We start from the raw sequence: 23,735 nt of genomic DNA, 5'->3' as shown, positions 1-23,735 counted from the left end.
AAGCATACATCAACAGTATCATGGCTGTGTCTGAAGCTTATCTAGACACACAAACCCAACTGTAAACTTGCAAGTTGTAAAGACTTCCAGTAAAGATATATCCTCAGTCACTTGGGCATTTTTTTAAAACTCTTTTGCAATTGAGAAACTGACACAATCACACTCATTCAAAATGACACTTTTCAGTGTATGACCACTTAAAAATATTCATAATAAAACAATCTTTTCTGAACCTATTTTCTTAATGCTCAGAAACATTTATGATTATTTTGGAGAGAAGACTAAAGTACAACAGCTTTCCTTTAACTACATACAAATTTAACAGTACTTTACCAGGATTGTGATATACAGAAAAAATACCAATTTTAACCACTATTCATATATAAAAGTTTAGACATTGTCAGAAAACAGAAGGTCTTAAACTCACCTTTCAGAACCTTCCAAATGTGCATTAAATGGAGGATTCTGTTTCTCCCTACGTGACTGCATCCAGACCCAAGTTTTGAAAAGCTGACCGACTCTGTGATGAAATTCTGGAGTTACCCAGATTGGCATCACATGCTCAGAATGATTTATGTAAGGTTTCTTTTTCTTTTCCAAGGATGAAGGTCAATGGTCTGTTGGAAAGACCAGTTTGCACCAGCTGTATATGCCCCATGTGTAAATTAAATCAGGTAAAAACAATAATAAAATGTTTACCTCCTTCTTTACTACTTAAATTCAAATTAATTCCCTAATACTCAGCTAACTGAGAATTGTTCATGTGCCTGTGGGCTGTTGGGTTTAATTTGTTCCAAGTTGTCAATGAATTGAGGAGGAGAAAAGGCACATAACCAGTATAATTGAATTCCCCATATTTCTTCGAGGGTAGAAACATGAGCAATCCCTTGCTTTAGTCCCTTGACTCCCTTGAATTACTGTTTCTTGATTTGCAGAACAACTACACATTGTTTTTATTTAAAGACAAGAACTTCTGACATGCAAGATTTTTCCATTACAGCTTTTAATCAGTCCTCACCCAAGCTTTAAGATATTCATGTGTCTGAGTACACTCCTGTTATCCTTCTCTTAAGGATCTCAAAAAATTTACAGGGCTGACTGAGCCTCCCAAGCCTGTATTAGTCTCTTCAGAGGGTGTTTAAAGAGCAAGAGTCTCTCTCCTTTGGTAGACAGAGCCTAAAAAGACTGAGCAACTAAATTAATTAATTAAATTAGGAATCTAAAGTTTGGTGGCATGTATATTCCCCTATTGTTTTAAACCACAGGACCTCACTTCTCATACTGAAGATGCTGAAATGCTGTGACTATTCTGAAAGTCCTCAAAATTGCATTGAAAATATAAAATGACCTTTTGCTACAAAATTTATCTTTGATGAAACAAAAACCAAAACCAGAACATTCTGACAAAAAAACAAAACAAACAAACAAACAAAAAAAAACCCTCAGCAAAAGCTCCCAGTGAGACTGGATTGAAACCTACAATTTCATAATTTCCTAACCTGAACAATTTGTTTAATCTGCTGGCCATCCTGCTGTTCCAGCCTCCTGCAAAACCCTTGCAGGTAAATACCCTTTAAAGTTCTGGGGAGCTTATTTTGTCCTCTAACACTCCATACTTTTTCAGTGTGAAAAAAGCCTCTCTCCAATATCTGAAGAATAGGGAGGTGCATTAGCAGATCATACTGCAGTGAGATTCACTTCTACCTGCAGAAAGGAGTAATAGGCCCCAAAATGCAAGGGTGGGTGGGGCTCCACATTCTACTGCAAATCTCTGTCCACAATTATTTGTGGACAGTCTCAGCTCATTTCTACCTTCAGTTATATGTCTGTCACTGACAATGATGTCAAGGAGAAAATTATCTGCATTTGTATAGCTATGGTCAAAACTGATCCTTTACATCTATTTTCAGTTGCGATGTTTTAAATAAAGGCCTGCATCCAAGTAAGAGATCAATCTGTGTCTGAGAACCATGGCATTTGATACAAACATCTCTGTGCTGGCTGAAGATCTGGGTGAGAGAATGACAGTCCTGTCCCAGCCACAGCACTGGGATACTCTGGCAAAACCCATTGGCTGAGAGGAACTAATAATGCTGGCACTCTTACCTTTAGGTTTCAGCATTAACTCCTTACTTGCAGAAATTTATAAACTCAAATCAAAGCTTTCTTTGTGATGTGCCAAGGGTGTATTTTATCTGTGGATTTGAGCAGGCAGCACATACACCTCAGGTTCAGGAATCCTTCTTCGGAAAGAGGGTTTCTCCTCTGCCAGCAGGGTGAGGGCTCAGCCCTGGCTCTACAGCCCACACTCCCTCAGCCGATTTCTCTTTGCTGTTGAAGTTTGGGGCAGCGTCTGTATTCCGCAGCTAGAGAGCTGGATGGTCATGTTGCCTCAAACACCATCAAGAGTAGCCAGTCACATTGGTATTTCAAAAGTCAGTTGATATTGCTTACAGGAATCTGTTTTTAGCTATCAGGCAGGGTTTCCATACCACATTTAGGACTGAATCAGGACTCTTAACTCATTAGTTCAAGCTTAGCTCTGCCTTGCCTCTAAAGGCACTTTGAGAAATAAGTTTGCTAAATTTCTAAATGTAACCCACTATTAGCCTTTAGCACCCTCACCATCAATTTCAAATGAATAAACTGCCCCTTTAAAAGTTGTGCAGTCAAGTCACAGTTGAGTCCTTGCCAGGGCAACGAAGATGCCAATGTCTGGATTACAAATAAAGAGCATTGCAGAATCAATATTTTTAAAAAGAACTAAATTACACAGCTTATTCTTTGATTTAAGCCACAAAAGTAGAAGATACAAGCCAGAGGTAGAGAGGAAATATAGACTCACAAGGTACAATCACAATAAAATATGAAGCAAAGACAGTCAAGCTATCTCCGTGCCTAATTCCAGCACTAACGTTACTGTGGAAAAAAATGTGAAACCTTTCCTTGTGTTTCCTGACAGCCAAACTCAAAACTTTTCATCGTCAGAGACAAATGTTTTGGAAAGTGGAGGAGAAGACAGATATGGGAGTAAGAGAAGGGGTTAAGAGTTTCCAGGTGCAAACTGTAGGTATTTCATTGGTTTTATCCAGCAGATCTACCTCAATAGACCCTGTTTGCCTAAAGATAAGTCTGTATTTTCCCCATGACTGGGCTGGAGCCTGAACAGAATACCCTGTTTGTTTTCTTTCCTTGGTAAAATGGAGCCATTCACCTAAGGAATATTTTGCAGTTCTGGGGGTCTTCTGCTCTGAATGTGTATCCCATGAATACTATTTTTCATTCAAATAACCAAAACCTTTTTCAGACATTTCTAACATTCTCAAAATAAGCAGTTACATGGTTTGCAGGAGTGAAGCCTGCCAGATTCTGCAAGCTGGAGTAAGGAGTAAGGGTTGATAAATTTTTTGTTTTCCCTTTTCTTCTCAAAACAATATCCATAAATCCATATGAATGTGGGATTATCATATATGATATGACATACATGCAAGTCTATGGAAAACCAAGTGTGCAGTTGCAAAGAAACCCCATTTTGTAATCATATACCTTCTTATCACACACCTCAACATCTATGCCACCTTGAACTGTCATCCAGAAGACCAGACCCCTCCATAACTATCAGTACTGAGATTCCCTAAAGAATGACAAGTCTTTATGAGTAAAGAAGCAGATCTGCTCTTTATGAAGACCCACCATTCATTACTGATAACCTACTCACTCACCTGTTCTCTTCTATTCTTATATGAGCTGTCTCATTTCTTTATTACTTCTTGAAACTTAAAAGAAACTAAGCAAGTAGAATTTTAGACACATTATTCAAACCCTGCAGGAAGAAAACAGCTTTTCAAAATATCTGATAGACAAATCTCAAGAAAAAAATCACAATATTACCTTGAAACAGAGAATTAAATTACTGAAATCTTCCATTTTTTTCTAAGTATCTTATCCACAGCTGCTAGTTATGGTATGGCTTGCACTTCTAACAGTGTTAAATAGCAAATGCTCATATAGCTGAATCCCACTACTTCTGCTATAATAGGGATACTTGCATTACTGCAAGTCTGAAGTACAGATCTGGCCTTCCTCTGGGGGTTTGTTCTTTTGAAACTAGAGCACAGAGTGCTGAATACAGCGAAATGTTGCCTATCCAGGTGCAGATGAGCCATACATTCACTTTAATGTGAATCCCTGAATTTCCACTGGAAATGAAATGGTAATTCTTTGAGGACAGGATGAATTAACAAGACTTTTTAGCTGCTAATTTTTAAAAGATGATTCTTTTTCTTCTGATTATTATTGGCAAGAATGTTACCCCCCCCCAATGTAGCAAAGTCAGGGCATTTACCAGCTAGTGTTTGGTACTCACAGGGTTCCCTAATAATTCTTGTAATATTTGTGTTTTGTTTTTTTAAAAAAGGTCTGCTTTTGAATATCAAAAGAAGAAAAAACCCAGTGCAGCTATTAAGGCATACTAATTAGCACAGCTGACTTCAGAGCTATGTATCTAATCTTAAATCAGGCCTTGGTTTCTTTCTAAAAGCTTTCTAAAAGCTCTTCCTGAGCTGTACCTCAGGAAGACTCAATAGTCTTTCTTCAGTAATTGCTTTGTGCAGTTAAAAAGCTTCTAGTAGAGAATGGGTCAGACTATTGACTTTCATGACCACAGTGGTTCTGTCTGTAATTAAAATTAGTCATTTAGAAGTGTCAAGGCCTGATTCAGTATACTAATTCTCAGGAGAACAACTCCTGCCATACTAGGCTTTGAATCAGGCCCTTTCAGAACAAGAAGTACACCTACATTATAAACAAAGAGAGGGGAAAGAAGAGGACTATAAAAGCATGCTTATATACAGCAGTTTACTCAGAAAAGGAAGTTTCAATATGGAAGCAGTCCCACGGGATTCAAACATCCCTATTGTCAGAACAAGCTGCAGATTCAAAAGAAAAAATAGAGAGTCACTGCCAGGGACAACCAGACAAGTTAGAAAACAGTGCCTCTTTAGGAAAATGCAGATGTTCAGCATTTAGCCATTAAACAATTAAAATAATTTTATCCAAAAGAGAGAGGTTTAAGGGAGAAAAATTTAAGACAAGTGTTTCATCTGTCATTGCAGCACCCAAATCTACCATAAGAAATGCTGGAGAAGCCATTTCTCTCTCTCTCTCTCTCTTTTGTTTTTTGTAGCAGTGAAAACTTCCTCGCCATTTCAGATAATCCCAGCCTGCAAAAGAAAAAGGAAGGAAGTGAAAGGCCTCTTTTTTCCCCACTTCATATGAATAATATAGAAGTTAATATAGGAGTTGCTCTGACTGTTAAGCATCCACATGCAATCTACTTTCAACACACCCTACAGGCTCAAGAGGTGACCTCTCTGTTCCCAAGGACAAACTGACAATACTCCTTTTGACTTCCCTGAAAGCTGCCCTGGGTCTCAGGTTAATCAGGCTTTCACTAGCAAGTAAAGTGTTTTGAGAGAACTTGCCTCATGCCTTGACCTTTTTATAGGTTGTTGTTACAGTAAGCTCTCGCAAGAAGCACCTTCCTTGCCTGTTTGCTCAAGGCCCTCCACGGACCTGGCAGCTTCCATGCTCTCCCTGCTCAGCATGCTCCAGGAGACATTTATGCTGGACAAGAACCGACTTCCTACCTGCCCTGACTCCCAACACTGTTTCCCAATACATTTTTAAGAAAATACAATGATATATGATAAAGCTTTACATGATAAAGCTATCCCTACTCTGCATGCATATGTATATATATATGCATATATGTATGTATATACACATATATACATATATGCATGCATGTATGTGTGCATGAATGTGCATGTTTGGGGTTGTTTCTATTAATGCAGAAATCTTTCTCGAATGTTCTGTCATGACTGATAATGTTGGCTACATAAAAACACTGAAGGCTCCTTAATCCCAGCGCAGATGGACAGGGATGGCGTAGCATATCTAACCTCCCCTTCCTCCAACCCTGGGAAACCTGAATGCCACACTAAGGCATGTCACTTCACACCAGCGTGCAGGTTAGCAGCACCAGTTACTTAAACTCTTGGGTTCAAACTAACCCTGTGCCCAAAGCAGAGCCTTCTTGGTTATTGTTTTAATAACCTACTAAAAACATAGTCAAAACTGATGCCTAGACCATGAGTGCTACGTATTACCTGTTGCCTCTTCCCCTCCTTTCTGTGAAACCTGCACACAGGTAAGAAAAACTTTAAACTGAATGCTAGAAGGAAGGTGCTCAGAAACTTCTGCTGACATAGAAGAACTCAGCATCAATGCTGAATTCCCAGCTGCCTTTTTCTTTCTCAGTCCTAGTCCTAAAAGTAAGAGTGAGCAGTCTGCAATCCCTGTATACCACATGGAATTACTGGATGAATCAAATGCAATAAATTTACTATCAGTACATGTCTTCTGCTACTAAAATTGCAGCAGCATAGAGATGGCATAAACCAAAAGGGCAGGGCCTCAACTAAGTGAAATTGCTGAAGCTAAACTGGCTTGGTGCTGCTGAAGAAATGACCTCAGATTTTTTATTACCTGAACAAAGACAGAATAGGTCCCACACAGTGTCCGTTTCAACTCAGCAGTCACTTTGAGGAAACAGATGATCATTTGAAGTCCACTAAGTGCTATCAGGATAGAGAGTAAAATGATGTTCCATTCCACTATGTTTGCAGGTTCGGTGCACCGAGACCAAGCAGAGTAATCTGTGAGGTACCTATTAGAGAAATAGCAATGTGAGGCAAATTAAATGTGGTGCATGCAATTATATTTAAATACACATTATTTTAGCTGTAATATGTGGAAAAAAAACCAATATTGGGCTTTATATGCTTCAAGTCCATGAGCCAAACTCTGATCTTTCATTACACCAGCGTAAGTCCTACATAATTTTGTCTAATTCAGCTGAGTAAAACGACTTATGTCGGTGTAACTGAAACCTGACACTGGACCAGAGTTCCTCAAATGCATCTGTTTCACTAATTTTCTTCTGATATCCTTGACATGTAAGTGTTAGAGTGGCACTGGCATTTTCTGCAAATGGCGTAAGCCAAGTTTAAAACAGGAACATTCCCTCTATTGGTTTAATTTCAGCTTTATGTTAAGTCTAGCTGCGATCAGTACTAAGTACTAGCAAAGAACAGGAACACGCGAAGGCCATTGTTCTGACCAGCGTGTGCAGTGCTGCAGGGAGTGCCACCATATGCAACTTCCAGTTGTTCTATAGCCATGCTTTGCCTCCCTGAGGATTTCATAATGCGCACGACTGACATTTGCCAGCTGTGCCCTTCTAACTGTGAGACATGGTATAGCCTGGGGGTTAATTCCAAGAACCTTCATCATAATTACTCATTCAGTGTCAACTTCTATTTCTCTAAACATTCATAACTCACATGTTTGAGCTGAATCTGAATACTTCATTCAGCACCTGGCCTTTTATGTTGAAATCATGCTCCCTTTTTACATACACCTATTTCTAAATGGGATGTTGATATATTCACATCCCATTTCCAAGTGGGATGGTAATGATGGCAATACGTAACAGAGATTGCAGGATCTACTTCAGTGTTTTAAAATAAGGCTGACTTAAGTCAGAAAAAGGTCATACCTATAGATTAGGAATGGCTATTCCATTGTTATATATAATATATATTATATATTTCTACTGTTGCTGAAGAAACTTGTTTGTGATCCTCTGTGCACTAAAATGCAGCCAGAAGAGTTTGGCATGATTTGAAATATTCAAGTATTACAAACTTCAATCTTTTAAAGGGAAAATGTAAAATCTTGCCAAAGCAGTGCTTCTGAATCTGAATCAAACCAATCAAAAAATTTCCAGTGATCAAACGGCAAAGTTCATTGAGCTTTGAAAGTTAAAGAGAAATCTACCATGTTAATAAATATAAAAATGCCACCTATGATCTTTGAACCAAAAACTTGAGGAATCTGAGAATATATTCTGAGGAAGTATTCACCTACACTCACTCTAAAGTTACATTCTTTACTAGGCATGTGATCATGACCACTGCCAGATAAGGGATACTTGGCTAAATGGACCTCCAGGTTTGATCAGTACAAAGAATCTTAGATTTAAGCTTTCCTTGTGAGGACGTAAACACCTTTCTTTGAGGATTCTAGTGCTCATTCAAGAAGTTGAAAAACTTCACTCTCACAATATAGGTCACATGTTCAAGAGACTGTACCATTTTGTGTAAAGTTCTGAGAGAATTTTTCTGGCTTTTGTTTTGATATACAGTTTCTTTCAGAAGAGTTACACAGATGTTTCTTACCCTCCAGCAGTGTCTTTGAAGATATAATCCCATCCAGTTGATGAATTGCAGAAGGGGCCTTGGATCAACCCCAAGGCAGAAATGATGCAATTGTACCCGGAGAAAGCAATTCCAAGCAGGGCTAGCACAATTGAAATAAAACTCTGAAGTGAAAAGAGAAAAATATTACAGCATGGGGACAGTCTCCAAAGCAAATAAAGTCATTCACCCTACCCAGCTACTTCCTCAGGGCTGAATTTCACATGTGGTTGTCCCAACCTTCAAAATTCATAAAGAAAAATACCAAGTAAAGAACAGTAAGCATACACTTACAGAATAAAAATTAAGACAGATTTTAATACAGCTTCACAACTCTCCATTATATATTGTTTTGGGATTTTTTTTTTAACTTGCATTTTTGCCAAGTAGTATCCCAGAATGCTGGAAGAACACATATTAAACACGCTTACATCCCAGAGAGCATATATTGAGTTGTTACTGGAAAAAATAACTTCCAAATGATACAAGCAAGGTGATGAAGTTATTTATTTGGGGCACCAGATGAAAACTCTCAGGTCTTTTATGTTCTTATATTATTTTACCAGGATTTTTGTGTTTATTTTTCCTTTATCTTGCCTATGCATCAGAAGAAAGAAGCTACACTTTCTATGACCTCTCAACCTGACTTAGAATCCTTCTCTGTGAAAAGAAGCAGAAACAAAGCAGAGGAGAGGGCGAAAGGCTGTACTCGAAAAACAGGAGCAGGAAGGCACTCAGAACAAATGCTGAAGAGATGTACAAAAACAACAGACTCACCCTGTAGGTTTTGTTACAGCTCTCACTCTGGCAGCACCGATAGAACAAGTTACTCTCCAGTGTTATTAGAATTACTGCTAACAGAAGGATCTGTAAGGGGGACATTATAAGGTGAGCGAGAGGACTGCAGATACTGAGCCAAATTCTCTCTTGCCTATGCAAGGTAGGAACTGCATCTGTTGTGCTGTGTTGAGATTTTACAGCAGCTCAGTAGGAAAACACACATACTGAAGGCAAACCATAGACCTGGACTGTGTCTATTTGGCCATCACTCTATTCTTGAAATACAGGAGTACAGTGTCTCCTATTACAGCAAAACGTTGCTAGCATGGATGCAGCTATAGTGGTAAAACTGAAAGAGTAAAACTAAGCACACAAGAATCACCACCAATGAAAGGAAGGTGTTTTTATTAATATAACTATACTGGTTCTGTGTCAGCTTTTCTGCAGTTACATGATCAGGGCATTGCCTCCCTATCAACACAGCTATCCTAGAAAAATTCAGTAGTACAAGCTTTCATTTAAATTCACCTAAACTTTCATCTGTTTTCTCTGCCAAGTATCCATACCATTTTTCTCAGAATATCAAATTCACAAATTGCTACTCAAGAGAGGCATTGGACTGAATGGGGACATAAGAAAAGGGAACATTTCTGAAACTGGAGAAAGGAAGGAGATGGCCCTGGATTTGTCACTTGTGAAGGCTGGAGGTTAAGAGAAAAATACATGAAGAAAAAGCTAAGAATTAACTCAAAAATGTAATGGCACCAGCAATATCAGCATTTTAAGTAACCTATTGTTTGGGACTACTTAAAATGCCATCAGCCACCAGGAGCTTTGCTGACAGAACTTTCACCACTGGGATGAGCTCTAGAAAAAATTCCAGTGAGGGCACAGCACTATCCTCTCACCTGCTGCTGCCCTGTGTGTAACAGGTTAAATTAGAAGTTGTTAATACACGGGTAATGATCCTGAAGCTAAAAATGTTTCAGAATATGAATCGTACTTTTGTAGTTAACCTTTTCCAAATTTTCAACTATGCTTTTTCCTTTGAATTCTCTGCCTAATAGCATTTTCTTGCTCTATATCTTCTATAGCTCTAGGAAGAATATACAATTTCAAAAGAAGGTCTCACGTTTTAGTATCTCTCCCTGCTCAGTACCTTCATAAAAACATCTTACTCATGCACATTTGCCCTCTTTAAACACTGATTGTTTGTATGCACTTGTATGACATTACTGCTTTCTGTTCCAAAGGCTACAGTTCTTTGTGTATATAGTGAACAATGTGAGCAGTACGGAACTCCGCTTGTTGATGCAAACGAGCATTTTGCAAATGCAACGTGAAAAATCTTACCATGCCAGTCACAGCGACAGACAACCTTTTGTATTTAGTCCAACAGTGGCACTTAATGTAGATCTTGATGTGTTGTGAACTGTATCCAGTCTTCTAAAAGACTGTATACAGCTCTTAAACAGATCTGAATAGCTGTGGGAGGTTTTCTAGGTTTTGTTTTGTTTTGCTAAAAGAACTTTAACTCAAATACCACAGAAGACTAAACCAAAATAGTACCTGAACCTGCAACTTATACATAAATGAAAAGCCAGCAGAAAAATCACATATATAACACTAAATAACTTGCAGTATTTTTGCCAAAATAATCCATATTCCCTTTAAAAGTCCAACTGGCACAATTATATCTTGCTGCACAGTAACCCAAGATTATTTGCAGTAGAACGCAATTCATTAAAAAAAAACAAAAAAACAAAAAAACAAAAAAAAAAACACAGAACCAACACTTACCATCACACCTGAGAAACAGATCCCTTCAAAATACCACACGTAGTTGGGAAGCTGGTAACTGGCAGCATATGATGTTTTCCCATTAGGGAAGTATAATAGGATGTTAACAACAATACTCCAAAGTGCAAGAGGGATCAGCAGACAACTCAGACAGTTTCCACATGTCTCTAATCCCATCTCTCAAAAACTTTAGAAGTTTTGATCTTCTAAGCTAACAAAAAGTTACAAGGTTTCTAATTATGAAAAGCGTTTTGACTGCCTTAGTTTGATTCAGTCATTTCATATTCACAGGAGCCTGGTGACCGGGGTATGATTCCAAGGCTAAAGAAGTGCTTAACTGTTAACAGAACAATAGACAAATATTGCTGTCTAAAGTCTTTGTCCTTTCTAGGCGTATGTCTTTAAGTAGCAGCTTCCCTTCTAAAAGCTAACTAACTGCCTAGCGATCTTCCAAATGAAGTATGTCTAGACGTGAGACTCAGGAAGGAACTTCAAACTGGGTTACAACACCATCACCTCATACATATCTGGCATTTCTCATTTCCTAGAGACCGCTTAGAAACATACTCCTCCTGAGAACACAGATTATTATGCAAATATTCTGTGACATGAGGCAGAATACTCAGCCTTACTACACCTCAATTTTTTGATACATTACATGGGGAAGGGGTCTGTCAAATGATAAATATGTTGTGTCTTTACAGAAGGGCTACATGTTCTCTCACACAACAAAATTAATACCAAAGCTTGGCAGATGCTGGCCCAAGGGTGATAGTTATTACTGCTGGCGATCTGTAGCCACAAAGAAGCTGAAAGAAGAAAACAGAAATACTTCAACACTGCACTGTGCATCAGAGCTCTGCCGGAAACCAGCACTGGGTGCTAACACAAGGCAGCCCCATGCAGAAGCACCAGGCTGAGTCTCAGTCACACGGTAGGGATCCCAATAACATCAGACAAACTCCCAGGCAGAATTATTTTCACACTTCAATTAATTATTCTTTCCAGCTACATTATCCAGCAAACTGTTTTCTGAATTAAATCCTGATATTTCTCTGGCTGTTTTATTCTGTGCTCTTACAGCTGAGTATGTATGGCCACAGATTTGACCCAAGTACCTGTGACTTCTTATACACAAAGAAAGGTCTGGCTGCTTTCTGAAATTCCTGGCTTGTTGAACTGTGCAAAGCCAAAGTCAGACACTTTCCCCAGTTTCATTTGTCATCATTCTGACAACTCAAAGCAACTAAACATTCATCCCTGTAAAACAGAGCCAGAGCTGTTTGAATGCTTGCAGCATGACCAAGGCAGCCTTTCCTTGCCCACATGAGTCATCAGAGAAGTAACTCAACATCGAGTACATGGTTTACTCAATAGGAAAGTCTAGGTCAGAGAACAAAAACTTTGTGCTCTATCAAAAGGGAGAAAACTGATTTTAGAAGCAATGATGTCATGACATATTTTCCTTTTGTTTCCTCATGAGCTGTTTTAAGTCCTGAACACATAAGGCGTCTCTCATGATCTCTTTAAAACTGCATTAGCTCTGTTGGGATTGCATGTTATACCGAGCTCTTTCCTACTGCTTTCAGTGAGGTCACCCAACGGGCACAATGATACTGCTACTGTTACACCATTTTTTCCATCCATTCCCTGCTGTGACTCTCCCTTTCTTTGCTTCCCTCTCTGCTTCTTCTTCTAAGATGCTTCATTTTAAAGTCCTCAGACTTTACTCTGAGGACCTTACTACTTCCCATATTTCCTGTTTTACTCCTTGATCACCATAAGCACTGTTTTTAGGTCTCCTTCTAACTGAAATTAGTAACAAACCTTCCTTTGCAGACTCACAGGCATGGACAGAACTCACGCTATCAACACTGTCTTACAGATCAGAGAAAAAATGGCTGAGTTAAAAGCAGGCATGKCACATCCCCAGGATTCATTTTTATTACAAAACTCAGAAGCCACTTAGTAGGCCAAACTCTTTAATTTTTCAAAAAAACAAAGGTGAAAATTACTAGTGAGGCTACCTTATAATCCAATTTGCTGCTACTTTCATTTGCAATCTGTTTTGATTAGAAGAAATCTACTTAGAAAATGACACCTGACACACAGAGTTCATTCTGCAGTACAACAGTACACAGCGTGACTTATTTTTTATTTAAACTGAGCTCTGCAAATACCAAATCAAGTTGTGTTTTGTTGATGACATGCTGACTGCCAGAACATGAAGCAACAATTTTATATTAAGTATTAGGCAAACCTGGCAAGTCCCAGCTTCAGTTTCTCATCACTAAGTGTTGCAAGAACCACTTTCCTTTTCCTGTAAATATCCATGAGCTGATGCTAAGCCCATTACCATAAACCACTGTTTATTCTGGGTGAATGACTCCTCTGCTACCTGAACTGGATTCTACCTAAAACAATTGGTTCTCTAGGATTTAACTGGTAAAACTCCGAAAACACTGTCTTATGCATTAGGCATTGAAGGACCTCATTTGGATTATTTCAAAAGATGACAAAAAACAGTGACTGAGCAGTAATGCTATGCATTAGTGCTCTACAGAGCTGAGCTAGAGTTTTAATTCTAAACCCTAGCCTAATCATTCTGCCCCTTGGCATTCCCAATACTGATTCAGTTCTCTGATTAGTTAATGTGTATCAGAAACAGATGTAACAACCATGCAAGCATAAAGGCAAAATCTCTTTAAGTCATGTGGGAACTATATCCTATTCCATCAATACCCTACTTTCCCCTTCCTCCTCCCCGTCACTCAGCACCTAACAACCTTTCAGACCCTCCTTCAAACAGTGCTGCTTCACCTATAGAGACACTGTACTGCACAGCAGCAAGGAATTACCTGTGCGTGTGTTCCTTTCCCTCCTGTAACAGAACAAATACAACAAGCAGCAACTGTAATAAAGAGTATCTTCAACTAATTCTAGGTATTCTCTGTATGGATAAATGGTATTGCAAGAAGCACTTATCCTGATTCTAAATAGAGACTCCTTCTGCCTGCGAGTTCTTATGCTACTGTGGACTTGTGTGTGCAATTTCAAGGTTACAGAGTTAATTTCTTTTTCTCTAATATGTATTTGTACTGCACAGACTTGGCTGTGAGAACAACCTGAGCTACCCCTCAAGTTTCTGTCTATCTTTAAAGACCACCTTCCTAGTTACAAGTAGTACTAAGTATGCAGTATACCTGTTGGTGATTCTTTTTCCTCTAAATAGAAACTAACTTGCCTGTTTTTGAAGAAGGCATTAACTGCTAGATTCTAAAATGATTCTGCATTTCTTTCTTTGAAATAAGTGGCATCTCACCTTATTTTTCACTTGTAAAATACTACTGGCATTTTCACCCGCAAAATGCCATTGCCAGGAGCATACCAACCTTGCCAGCAACACTGTTGGCAGAATATTCTTCAGATTCACTTTACCTTGTGATAAAATATCCTCTGAAACATGCTACAAGCTACATTTCAAAGGTTCTTGCTCAGTATCTTAGAAGAATATTGTCTGCAGGCTGCCTACTGCTGAAGTTTATTATTTCAGATTAGATTATCCTATCACTGCTGGCCTGAATTTTCCACTTCCATTTTCTGAACACTGCCACCTCAGGGGACCGGCTGAGTGAGGTAAAAAACAGGAACCCAGACGCATGCTTTCTTTCATCTCAGGACGCTTAGGGGCAGGAGGTGAGCGCTCCGCAGGACAGCAGCAGTGAAGGGCCACAGGGCCGTGGCCCAACCGTGCAGGAATCTCCTTCTGTTCCTTGTCATGGCTGTCAGCAAGCAACAGCTAGCTTGGACCCAGGATTTAGTCTCTACCTACACAAGAAAGCTGCACTTGTCACAGGGCTCTCATTAACCTATCACACCCTCCTTGACACACATCTTAGTCTTGAGCGGCCACAGCTGTTTGACTCAGTTAAATGATCTAAACCAATGAGCAAAGCAATTCTCACTCTGACAGAGCTTGCTGGAGGTTAAGGAGAGGTTATAATCTGGCTGCTTTAAATCCACATTCTCAAGCCACCGCTGTCCTTTCCTCTCAAACCAGGAAAAAAGAGTTTCAGCATTAATATTAATAAAGAAGCACTGACACCTGCTGGGTATTTTTAATACAAATCTTTATTTGTTAAACACAGGAAAAGTTCTGAACAATCCACATTTTATTTTATCACCATTTTTTTCCAGCTCTTGCCTGAAAAGAAGTGCATGTGCCTGCCCTTGGTCATCCATATTTTATACTGCTGCTTTGTTTTTGCTCCAGGTGAGTATTCATTTATTTCCAAGTCAGACAGACTAGATTAGTTTTCTCTTCAATCCACCATGAGAACTAAAGTACAACTTTATTGGGAAAGCAGCATACAGTACAGAGCTGCTGTGTCAGTAGAGAAAAAAGCCAGTACCTATATTGACACGCATGTTCAGTCAGTTGTCTGTATTAAGGTGAAATGAACCAAAGAAATTCAGGATTCATTTTGCCTTTAGATGCAGTGAAAAGCCTGTACACAATTCCAACAACAGAGGCTGGTACCAGGTCAGTTCAGTTGGTGGTGGCAGCACAGTCTGACAACAAACAACTTGCTTTCTAGTATGCATGCAATATTACAAAAAACACCCCCCCCCCCCCAAACACCAATCAAACAAAAAAAACCCAGGATGCTCAACACATCACAAATGCACCAACTTCAACCCATTTTCAGGTTTTCTAGCAAACGTATGTCTGTGGGGGGAAATAAAATAAATAAATAGTAAGGGAAAGAATGCTAATATTATGTCCAACTATAAGACCTAAAATTAACCTGACCACATTTACATAGCATACCATGCTTCTTGTATACTGCATACAGCATAGAGGACAGGAGGGAGAAGACAATAATAGCTTTGAAAGAGCCATAATGTTCAACTGCAACAACTGAAAATGTGAAACATTCTCAGCTATAATCTCTGATATAAATTGTACCTGTTCTATGCTGTACGCCTTTACAGCTCCAACACTACCACTGTGATAGTGATTTTGGCAACAGGCTCAAACTGTTTAACAAGACTCTAAAGAAATTTGGAGGAAATTCCCCTTCCTCAGTCCAAAAATAGATAATGCTTCAGCAGATCTGCCTGCAGGTTTTGTTACTAATGTGTTATTTAATTCCTTCTCTTATCCTAGTTTTACTAAACAAGAACTGAATGCTGCAGTTTTTATTAACGGGGCAAATTCTCACTAGCCTATCAGCTGCTGTAAGCAAAATATGAAGCTAAGGCAATACAGTTAGAACAAGCAGCCTACCACAAAACTGCATCACACTGCGCAACAATGGTTTAGGCTATGGCAAAGAACACCATCACCAGGAGATATAAATTGTAACTGAAATATATATCACTTATATAATGCTGATGACCACATTTGCCATAGGGGAAAAAAACCTCCTGCTTCTGTGCAGAACAACTTCAGTGCAGACAGCTGAGCAATCAGCTACAAGCATGTGGTCAAATTCTACATGAAAATGTTGAACACAGTAGGGCTATACAAAGTCACACACTGAACTGGTGCTTAAGAATGCCTAAGAAATAGCTGCTGAGTAAGACTCTGCTGTAGCATCACTACGACATAGTGTTTCATGTTCACCATCTGAGAAGCCCAGCTATAACTACCTGAAGAAAGGACTTACCTCCTGACGACTGCAGCACAGCCCACATATTCCTCCAAGAATACCATTGATTATCTGTATGGAGCACAGAATGAACTCTATTCCTCCCAAGACAAGCAGAATGGAAAAGAGGGTGACGTTCCACTGTACAATATTTCGCGGTTCTTGACATTGAGACCACTTGTTATACTCGAGCAAGTACCTGTTCATATCAATTCAAAGTATATTAAAATTGTGAGAGAGGGAAGGGCATAGCTAATGGTGTGCTTAATGTACACTAGAACCAAACTAGATCCAGACTTTAACTGCACTGAGGATAATTGCTCTAAGTGGGAATAGAAAATGCAATTCCATGCAAAGCCTGTCCTGTTTAAGAACATGTTGAATTATCAAGCATCTTTTTTAAGTCTTAATTTCTAAGCTAAAATCTAAGCTATAAAGGCAGATTCTTCCATTTTTGATTAAATGAGACATAAGCTCAGGAAAGCTGAAAGAGCAAACCACTTCTCAAAACAAGCACAGAGCCTTTCAAGATTGGGCCTTCCTTCTAAAGACAGCAATTACTGATCCAAAGCAAATGGGTCACTTCCTCTTTTGATGCCTTGTGCAGCTGCCTTTGGGCATTCACATGCATAATCTGGAGTAACACTGGCTAAATTCAGTAGAGCACTGCAGTAGATTCCCATAGCTGCTCCTCACCCATGTTGTCAGGTCATAAGCACTGATGAGCCTTTAGCAAGGAGTTAACACAGCTCTTCTCTATTCAGTAGTAGTGAAAACAAAAAAATATATATATATAAAAAAAGAATGCTCCCTCTCAAAAGAGATGTAGCTGAAATGTAAAATTCAAAATCTCCATTGCAAAGAATTTTGATGTGGCTTCCTACTCACAACCATCTCTAGCCATGCATCAACCATAAACTATGAGTAGAAACAGCCTCAAGAGGTTGCCAACCACATAGATACTGTAAGAGCACGTCATGATCCAAGCCAGATCCTCTTCACCTATAGGATTTGTGGGGATTTAACAAGGAATAGCATACGACTCAACTTCATAGGCTTGGTTTGCTAGAGAACCCTAATTATGGATAATTAAGAGGCTCTGGCCCTTTGCACACTACATGAAAAAAAAAGATTCCTATAAATCTTTTCTAGTTTCATTTACGTAGATTCTACACCACTGTCACTAATGGTGGTATTAAGCCAGTCTGCACTGAAACAAAGCAAATTCAAAAGCAGGCCTCACAAAACATTTTCTTATGACAGTGGTAAACCATGTTTTATAACACCCTCTACTTCTAGTTTGTAAACTCCTCATAAAGTCCTAAAAGCCTTATACTTAACGTTAAAAATGTTCACGTTCATGGCCACGAACAGTATTTGGTGTATAGGTCCATATATACAGGTAAATATATCAGGTAACCTCCTCCTCTTTGAGATACTATAGATAATGTCAGCATTCATTAAAAACATCCCTCAGCTATTTCCATGATGTATTAAGAACACCCTTCTGTAAGTCTTCCAGAATCTGAAACTTCGTATTGTGACTGATCAGCATGTTCCGACGACTTCTTGTAAAACAGAGGGTTTAAACTGCGTTGGTTTTAAACTACAGGAGTGTGGGTAACTCTGACCCCACGTGTTTTGCTCTTAGTGAAAGAGAAGCATAAAATTAAGAGTGGATCTTGGTCTATGGTTACTGGAGATTGCTGGAAGGTACTGGAATAAAGTCCATGTGCACATATCAAAAGATAAAACATACCCATGAACATTACTTACCCTCCAGAGGATTCAGTGAAAGGAGAGATCCAGTTTCTTCCTACAGTAGTGAAGCAGTATGGTCCCTGGGATAAGCCCAAAGCTGAAATGATGATACAGTAGCCAGAACCAAGGATCCCAACAAAGGCTGCCAGAACCGAGGACAGCATCTGCACAGCAAACACAGACACGAACTTTCAACACGGCTGTCACCCTGTCTTAGGGACTATTTGGGACTGGACAGTAAAGGCTTACTTACCACACAGCTTTTCCCACAGTCCTCATGGCCAACGCACCCACAGCAGTCGTTGTGGAGCCCAATGAACACTGCAGCTGGAATGAGTACCTAGGTACAGAGCAAACAAAGCACACCGCTCTCGGATCTATTTTGTTGCACAGACAGGGCAGAGCAAACACGGTCCTCATCTTGCGTTCATTTAGACAGCTTCTTGGGAGTGGGTGGGAGGGGGGAACTCTGCACAGATTATTCAATTTTACTCCTGTTTAACACAACAGGCACCTCCCCACTGATCTCAGTATCACCAGCACCAGGATAGGTATATTTCCATTTTTGCTTCGTATTTACACAACACTTAGTGCAAGATTATGTCCATAAAGAGTATGCTGTGGTTTTGTTGCAATTTGAGAAGTTTCAACTTTAAAAGTTCTTGTTCACACTAAGGGCTGTATCCTGAAAATTGAACGCTGTTTTCGCAAAGCATTTTTTTTCTGCCAAAAAAAGGACTATAAGTTTAAAACTCTGATAATTTTCTTATAAAAATGACTACGAACATATTAGTTACTGCAGAGCAGCAATGACTGTCTGTGTGACAAACCAGTCTGACTATAGTAAAAAGTATGGGAATATTTTGCCCAATTCAGGCAAACATCTAATTTCAGACATTTAGCTCCTTCTAGGTTTTCATGTCCACAAAGCTTCCACTGCCAGAAATGCAAAGTAACAAATCAGAAGTTATCTATAAGAAAATAAAGCCCCCACACTCCAGAGCTTGTAGCATAAAATCAAGAAGCAGCAACAAACACAACAGAGCTGATTAAATAGAGTATCCCCCTGCCAGCAGTAGTAGGACTTGATACTAGTTTGCACTTATAAAGTACTAACAGTTATCACCCAAGAATACCTCAGAAAACCATAAAGAAAGAAGTGTTAATTGTGAACTGCTCAGATTTACTTCACACGATACTAAAATAAAAACTATCCAGTTGAACAGAATCATGTACTAGTCAGCCCTTATCCAAACCTATCTCTGAGCCCCAATTCTGCAGGTCCAGAAGAGGTTGTACTACAAGAGGTGTGCTACAGTGTGCTCCAGGAGCAGTTTCATTGATTTCACCTGAACTATTCTGTGTGTAAAGCTCAATCCTTGCAAATCTCAGTTGAGCTTCCAGTGGGGCTGTACACAGCCATAAGCACACCTCATGAGACAGAGGGCCTTATCATGCAGTGGTTTTCAACCTGTGCTTTGTAGACACTTTGAGATCTGTAGCCTATTTCTAGGAAGACTGTTAAAAGCAAATAAAAAAGGAAGCCTACCAGCAGAAAACTTGAATATGCTACAGTGTGGTCCACAAAATTGAAAAGGTAAAACATAATTGCTCCAGATTAACAACTCCTATAACAAAAATGCTCAGTTCTTCATCCTTTGTTATTACTGTAATACAAAGCTTTGATAACTTTTACTCAATTCCTCAGAATAAACAGCTAGGACAGAGCAATAACTGATGCCTTTCAATATCTCAGATAATATACATTAAGGAATTGTAACTAAATACTAGTAATCTGTGCACATTAATATGAGATTAATAGGAGAATAGATCAATAACAGGAAAAAAAGTAAGACTAGACCCTATAAAAGTGATTAGTGTCCCACTGAAGGGCCTGAATCCAATCTTGCATTTTGGTTCTACAATCTAGACCCTATGGTTTTCTCAGCTATAAGCTACACAATGTTGCAGATGTGATAACCAACAGTAACTAATAATATATAGGCACAAGATAGTTATTTTCTTTTGATACAACTCCAAAGCCATAGGGATTTCTGCTTACAAGGTATTCAATCAAGAAATTAACATAACTGGTAAAGCAAGAGTAATACCAAATAGCTCCGAAATAAACTAGAAAGAAACCACTAGCTCATTACTTACCAAAAAACCTCCACCTAGAATGCCATGAAGGCATTCCACATATTTGCTGAGATGATGCTCTGAAGCAAATCTTGTCTCACCATTAGGAAAATAAAGTAAAATGTTGGACACAATGCAGAGCAAGGCAAGGATGAGCAACTTGTACCCAACACACCTAGTACACCTTCCAAAACACATATCTTGAGCTTTACAAATCCTTCTTTCACTAGCCCAATCTAGCCTATCTCATGTCTGTTTAAATCAAAAAGAAGACTGGTCTTCAGTCACACCTGCTTAAATACTCAGGGTTACCTAGCCACCTGGATGACGTTTACATGTCTTCATGACTATCATCCCCAAACAGTGAAGGAGGGAACAAGCATGGCAGAATGTAACCACCCATTTTAAATGAAATAATTGTTGACAAGCCAAACTCAGTCAAGGAAATATTGAATGGTAGGGTAATTTATTTCACTTTAATATATGATGCTTGGAACGATGACTGGTGAACATGATTAGACATGAACAACAGGTTTAAACCACAACACAAGTTTTTAGGAATTAAAAGAAAAAGGTTTTGTACTCTTTGTTAGAAACAGTTTTGACTTTTAAGTTTATAGACTGATTCAGAACAACCTGAAGCCAGGGAAAGACTCAGCTGACTTCAAATGCATTGAGTCAGATTCTTAGCACGTGTAAACAGAATAAGGTCTATAGCAATGAGGAGTATGTAGAACAACCTCTCACTTTGCTATCCGGTTAAAAGAATATGAGCAAACCTCATCAGGAGGTTAGAAAACACAAACAAAATGGGCAGGTATGCTTTTAAGGAGTGTCTTTGTTCTTGCCATTGCAAGACAAGCTGAATTTAGATTAACAGCTGTTAGTCTAAAGCTAAACCAAGCAAATATGGGTGGAAAATACTTACTGCCACAAAAAGGGGAAGGTAAAATACAGTTTTTCTAATGAAGATTCAAGTATAGAAATACAAAAAAAGAAAAAAAACAAAACAGAGAGAGAAATATGTTGTATCAGGGGTTCCCAAATTGCGGTATATGCACCAGTAAGGTTAATTTGCATAACAAATGGTGATACAAAGTGACCTGGAAAAATAAAGTCTAGCCTGTTCCCTTTTCCCTTAGGCAAACGTTGCCATAATAGCCAACAGCTTTCTCATTCACATACATGCAGCTCAACACAGGGGCATGTGTTGCTGTGCCTACTACTATCACATAACAGAAGATGACGGAGGAATGCACAAACCCAGAGTAGAGTCAGAAGAAATTGCTGCTGCCATCACCACAATATAATACAATTCTCATTGTAAAGAAAGTAGCTGGACCAACTGAGTTTGGAAATGGACAGGATACTAGAGGTCTGTAGTAAGACTTTAACTCTTTCAATTATTTGGGGGGAGAGTATTAATTTGGGGTTTTTGTTTCTTTCTTAATAGCTAAAATCACATTGTAAACTTGAGCTTTGTAAATCAGTGTAATTATAAATCAAATTCTGCTTACTTTACTCATGTAACTGGATTTACATGCTGGACTTCAGCAGAATATTCTGGGAAGTGATGTGAGCCACACTGAAGTTTAAAGGAAAAAAAAATAGCAGTCTTGCACAGATGTGGATTTGTGATGTAACCTCTCCGGGTATTGTAGCTGTTGGCCTTGAAGACTTCCTTCATTATGAGAAATATCCTCTGATTGTAGAAACGCAGGCTTAACGTTATTGTGTACTTCACCTTTGATGACTATAAACCAAGCATAAACATCATCCTGCACGTTTCCTCTGCAGAAGGAGATGGCTCCTCAACTGAAAACTCCCATCATTGTGTTATGCTTAAAACAAAACAAAAACATACATATGGCCTCTGGAAAGAAGATTTAAAATCCGTTCTATTTATAACCTGCATAATTGTTTTCCAAACATTGGATCAGAGGTAAAATTTCATATTATCAAGAACTACCTCTATTTAAAATCAATTTTGTTGTCAACTGATTTTTTTCCAGACAAAGTAATTAAGAGTGAGACATCCCAAAAAGCCCTGATGCTCTGAAGAGTTTTGGTGTTTGAATACTACTCCCTGAAGCCACTAACAGGCTGGTCAAAACCAAGGCTCTTATTCTCTTTGAGGGAAAAAAATCAAGCACTTGATTAGATGGCCAACCAAGCATTTCTTCTGCTTTCCTTAGCCAGTTATACCCAGCTACTATGCTTTAACACAACACTTAATTTTGTTAACAGATGTGATACAGAAAAATATTCCCTTATTCTGTAAAAAAAAAATACAAAACAAACAACTCCCCCCTCCCAAGCCTCCCCCACCCCACTAAAATAATATTTCAGATCTCTGTCCTGAATAACCATGTAGGTTACAAAAGTCTTGTGCTTGTTCACCCCTCAGTGCCTGTTTCCCTTTGCCTTGCAAATTTACCGCTCAGGGAATGAGCAGCAGTACAGGTTTGGAATGGATCGTGATGGCAAGTGGAGTTTCAAATGATGAAACTGACACACATGCAGGCAGGAGCCAAACACAAGCTTCTCAGTGACCAGAGGAACAGCAGGGCCCAAATTGCAGCTCACAACATGCTCCACTACCATGAGATGGCAGAGTTTAGTAGCAACCTAGTAAGCAAAAAATCAAAATCAGTTCTTGAGTCTTCTATGCAAAAACTGCAGCATTTGAACTTACAGTGGTAAGACAATTATTTACTCACTCACAGGTACTTCCCAACTCCCCACGAAAAACCACCATTTCTCTCCTATAGGACTATTCCTGTAGCTCTGATGTCTGCCCTGAAGAAAGAACACACATTAAAAGGCAATCAATAATCCAGTGTTAACAGAGACGATAATAAAAGTCTAATTCTAGGCTAAAGCCTAACTTTAGACTGACGGTCTAAGCTTCAGCTTTGGCTGAGAAGCACCTACTGCAGTGTGGTACAGGAAGTGCAAGACATGCAAAGGGCGCAGAGAAGCATCCTCTTGCTCCTCAACAATCCTGGACTTGTTTGACAGTGAAGCAATCCTCCTAGCACATTGTAAGGTACAGCACTGTGAAAGACTTCCAAAACCTTTCCTGGGAGAAGGGCTGGTTTACAAACAATTACAGCAACTGTCTTCAATCCTGACTCATCACTTCTGCAGGATGAAGTCTGTCAGCAGGACACAGTACATGGGGCAGGACACGGACCCTTCACTCCAGAGAACTGTGGCTAAAATTAGGTGCCTTGCCCAACTGATGAAGTACCTAGAAACAAGCCTAATTTCACATGGG

The 23,735-nt window shown here is 39.1% G+C and overlaps 2 protein-coding genes across 2 annotated transcripts; both read right to left on the bottom strand.

The window, feature by feature from the left end:
* Positions 1-5,165: 5,165 nt before the first annotated feature.
* Positions 5,166-11,078, bottom strand: TM4SF18 (transmembrane 4 L six family member 18). Its single transcript, XM_026065142.1, has 5 exons — positions 10,902-11,078; positions 9,099-9,188; positions 8,304-8,446; positions 6,550-6,730; positions 5,166-5,222 (listed from the first exon to the last, which is right to left on the bottom strand). Exons 1-5 carry the CDS (start codon positions 11,076-11,078, stop codon positions 5,208-5,210), a joined length of 606 nt encoding a protein of 201 aa, XP_025920927.1. The 3' UTR covers positions 5,166-5,207.
* Positions 11,079-11,679: 601 nt separating this feature from the next.
* TM4SF1 (transmembrane 4 L six family member 1) lies at positions 11,680-20,711 on the bottom strand. The gene is made up of 6 exons (XM_026065175.1): positions 20,477-20,711; positions 18,570-18,656; positions 18,332-18,480; positions 16,574-16,754; positions 13,760-13,782; positions 11,680-11,710 (listed from the first exon to the last, which is right to left on the bottom strand). Exons 1-6 carry the CDS (start codon positions 20,651-20,653, stop codon positions 11,680-11,682), a joined length of 648 nt encoding a protein of 215 aa, XP_025920960.1. The 5' UTR covers positions 20,654-20,711.
* Positions 20,712-23,735: the final 3,024 nt, after the last annotated feature.

This window comes from Apteryx rowi, unplaced genomic scaffold (assembly GCF_003343035.1).
Source record: "Apteryx rowi isolate R43461 unplaced genomic scaffold, aptRow1 scaffold_224, whole genome shotgun sequence".
NCBI lineage: Eukaryota > Metazoa > Chordata > Aves > Apterygiformes > Apterygidae > Apteryx > Apteryx rowi.
This window is presented reverse-complemented; position numbering and strand designations above follow the sequence as displayed.